At 38.8% G+C, this 2569-nt stretch overlaps 1 protein-coding gene across 1 annotated transcript; it reads left to right on the forward strand.

The window, feature by feature from the left end:
* Positions 1–414: 414 nt before the first annotated feature.
* On the forward strand, positions 415–1629 carry ERF12 (ERF domain protein 12). Its single transcript, XM_085742281.1, has one exon. The coding sequence runs from the start codon at positions 898–900 to the stop codon at positions 1414–1416; it is 519 nt and encodes a 172-aa protein (XP_085598407.1). The 5' UTR covers positions 415–897; the 3' UTR covers positions 1417–1629.
* Positions 1630–2569: the final 940 nt, after the last annotated feature.

Consider the following 2569-nt stretch of genomic DNA (forward strand, 5'->3'; position numbering starts at 1 on the left):
ATTTGTTTCAAAATGAATGTGACTTTCAGTTTCCAATGCAATAAAAACTTTTTCTTTTCAATTGTACCCTCCAATTAATACTATGAACACTACTTTCAAAGCATTACTTTTAAAACTAACCAATAGTTAATAAGGATAATTTGGTAAAATAACCATTCTCTTTCTTTTAATCATTGCATTTCTTAATATGTGTGTAAACATGTAAAACGACATTCATTTTGAAACGGAGGGAGTAGTAAAATTACGAATCAGTATAAAAGAGTAAGGAAAATGTTAACTTGTGCCCTTAAGGCATAAGTTAATGAATCAAATGTTGAAATTTTTTGTTGGAACTCGCACAATGAAATTAATTTTTTAACTTTTAATTAATTGAATGCACAAATATTAATGGAATATTTCTATTTTTAGGTTGTTTAACATGTGTCCTTAGGGCACAAGTTAACATGACCCAAAAGATAAAAAAATGATAGTTTGAAAAAAAGTGTCAGGCGCCGCTGAGCAAACACCGTACAACAACAGTAGGGCATACGTCACACACCTACAGCCCCCACTTCCTTCCACCCCACACGTCTTTTCAGCCGGCGGCTATCCCAATAGGGTCCCACCACTTTCTTTCATCTTCACATCATAGCCGTCCATCAATATCAACGGCTCTCCTCTATTTTATACAAATTTACTTCCCACCTCGTGTGGTTTTTTGTGTCTATATATACAAACATAATCACACAGCAAAAATCAAAACCAAAGGGTGGTAGTAGGAGTAGTATTGTAGTGGTGCCGGCCAGCCGACAATTACGGGAGCCAATGTGGGTCCCTCCACTTTTATAAACTCAAATCACTCCCTCACTTCACTTCACAAACCCTTTCTTTTCTCTCTTCTTCTATAGTTTTGTTTTCATGGCTTCTTCTTCAACTTCTTCGGCGAATCGTGAAGGACACTACAGAGGTGTTAGAAAGCGACCATGGGGACGCTACGCCGCTGAGATTCGTGATCCATGGAAGAAGACACGAGTTTGGTTGGGTACATTTGACACTCCAGAAGAAGCTGCTCTTGCTTACGACGGCGCTGCTCGTTCTCTCCGAGGAGCAAAAGCAAAAACCAACTTTCCACCGGCGCCGATCGCCGGAGGACTTTGCTTGGATCTCAACGCTCCTTCTTCTGATCTCCGATGGCCTTCTGTCCCTTCACGTGGCCGTGTGCTCACTGAGTTTCTTCAAACTGGTGTTCTCAAGGATTTCAACCCTCCTCCACCTCCACCCATCGGCGGGGTGGTTGGACAGAGGCATTATGAAGTTACACTCGCTGTCGCCGGCAGAACTATGGTTGCTGAGAACTCTCCGACGGCGGCTTACTTGGGACTAGTTCGACGTGGGATTCCGATTGACTTGAATGAACCTCCACCGTTGTGGCTTTGAAAAACCCTAGAAAAATAAGTAGCGTAAAATGAGATGCTTTATTGTAGTTTTTTAACGGCGTCGTTTTAGGATCTTATCTAATTAATCTTGTCTTGTTTCTCCCTTATTAGCGGCATAGTTATCATGAGGGAGTATCTACCTATCTTATCTTTGTAATGTATGTATGGCCATCTAACATTTTAAAAAAAAAATGAAGTAAATTATGTTATCTTATTTTATGTGTATGTATGTATGTATTTATTTTTTATTCATTACCGTATTTATTGATGTCTATGACTAGTATGAGTGTTATTGAGCTAGATTCTCACGTTGAAATAAATGCTATGGGTTCATATCAACTATTCTTTTTCCTATGACACTTTGCTTGGCAAATTATAGTTTTAATAATGGGTATGATATGATGGACACATTATGTAATCTTTGTCCAAAATCTTCAACTAGTACTAGTAATAGTAGAATCTAAAATGTTTTACGGTTTGAAGCATTTGGAATGTTGGGCGGCAACCGACGAGGGAGTGACACCAGTAAATTTGATGCTGTTGATTTTGGACCACGTTAGAAAACAACGGCGTTGTGTAAAGGAGGTTTGGTTTCACGCGCGAGTGGGTCTGGTTTATGCTAAGAGCGGGAACTGCGATGCGAGCGTGTGGGTATCAGCATGATGGCATTCCTTTTCTAGTCAGAGATCTGGTTCTTACCATTTTGGCAGCGTATATTTTCCTCCACTTCTAGACCCACTCGCTTTCCTTGCGCGTCTCAATTATTCTTCATTTTTTTCCCATCCTCATCTTATATTGTTTGTAATTTTTTTTTTCGATAAATCGATTTGTTAGCTTACTGATTGAAAAATATAGGAGGAGGGTGTCGTGGTTTAAAGTAGAGAAAAACTTACAAGTATAAATTTGAAATATTTAAAAATAACTGAATCCTACAAGGTTAAATGCGAAAAATACTTGTTTACTTAGATAAGATTTACGGCACAACTCTTGTTTTCAGTTGGGAGTAATAAAACAGAGAGAACTTTTACAATATATATTGTGTAATTTATCAAGGTTTGGTAGTGAAATGACGGAAGTAGGTGCTTCAACCTTTGATGGCGATGCTCCTAGGATGCGTTGGCTGTAACCCTGTTGAGGAGAAAGGGAATGTTGTA

Source organism: Medicago sativa, chromosome 2, assembly GCF_051527215.1.
Source record: "Medicago sativa cultivar Bolivia chromosome 2, Bolivia_mono, whole genome shotgun sequence".
In the NCBI taxonomy this organism is placed as follows: Eukaryota; Viridiplantae; Streptophyta; class Magnoliopsida; order Fabales; family Fabaceae; genus Medicago; species Medicago sativa.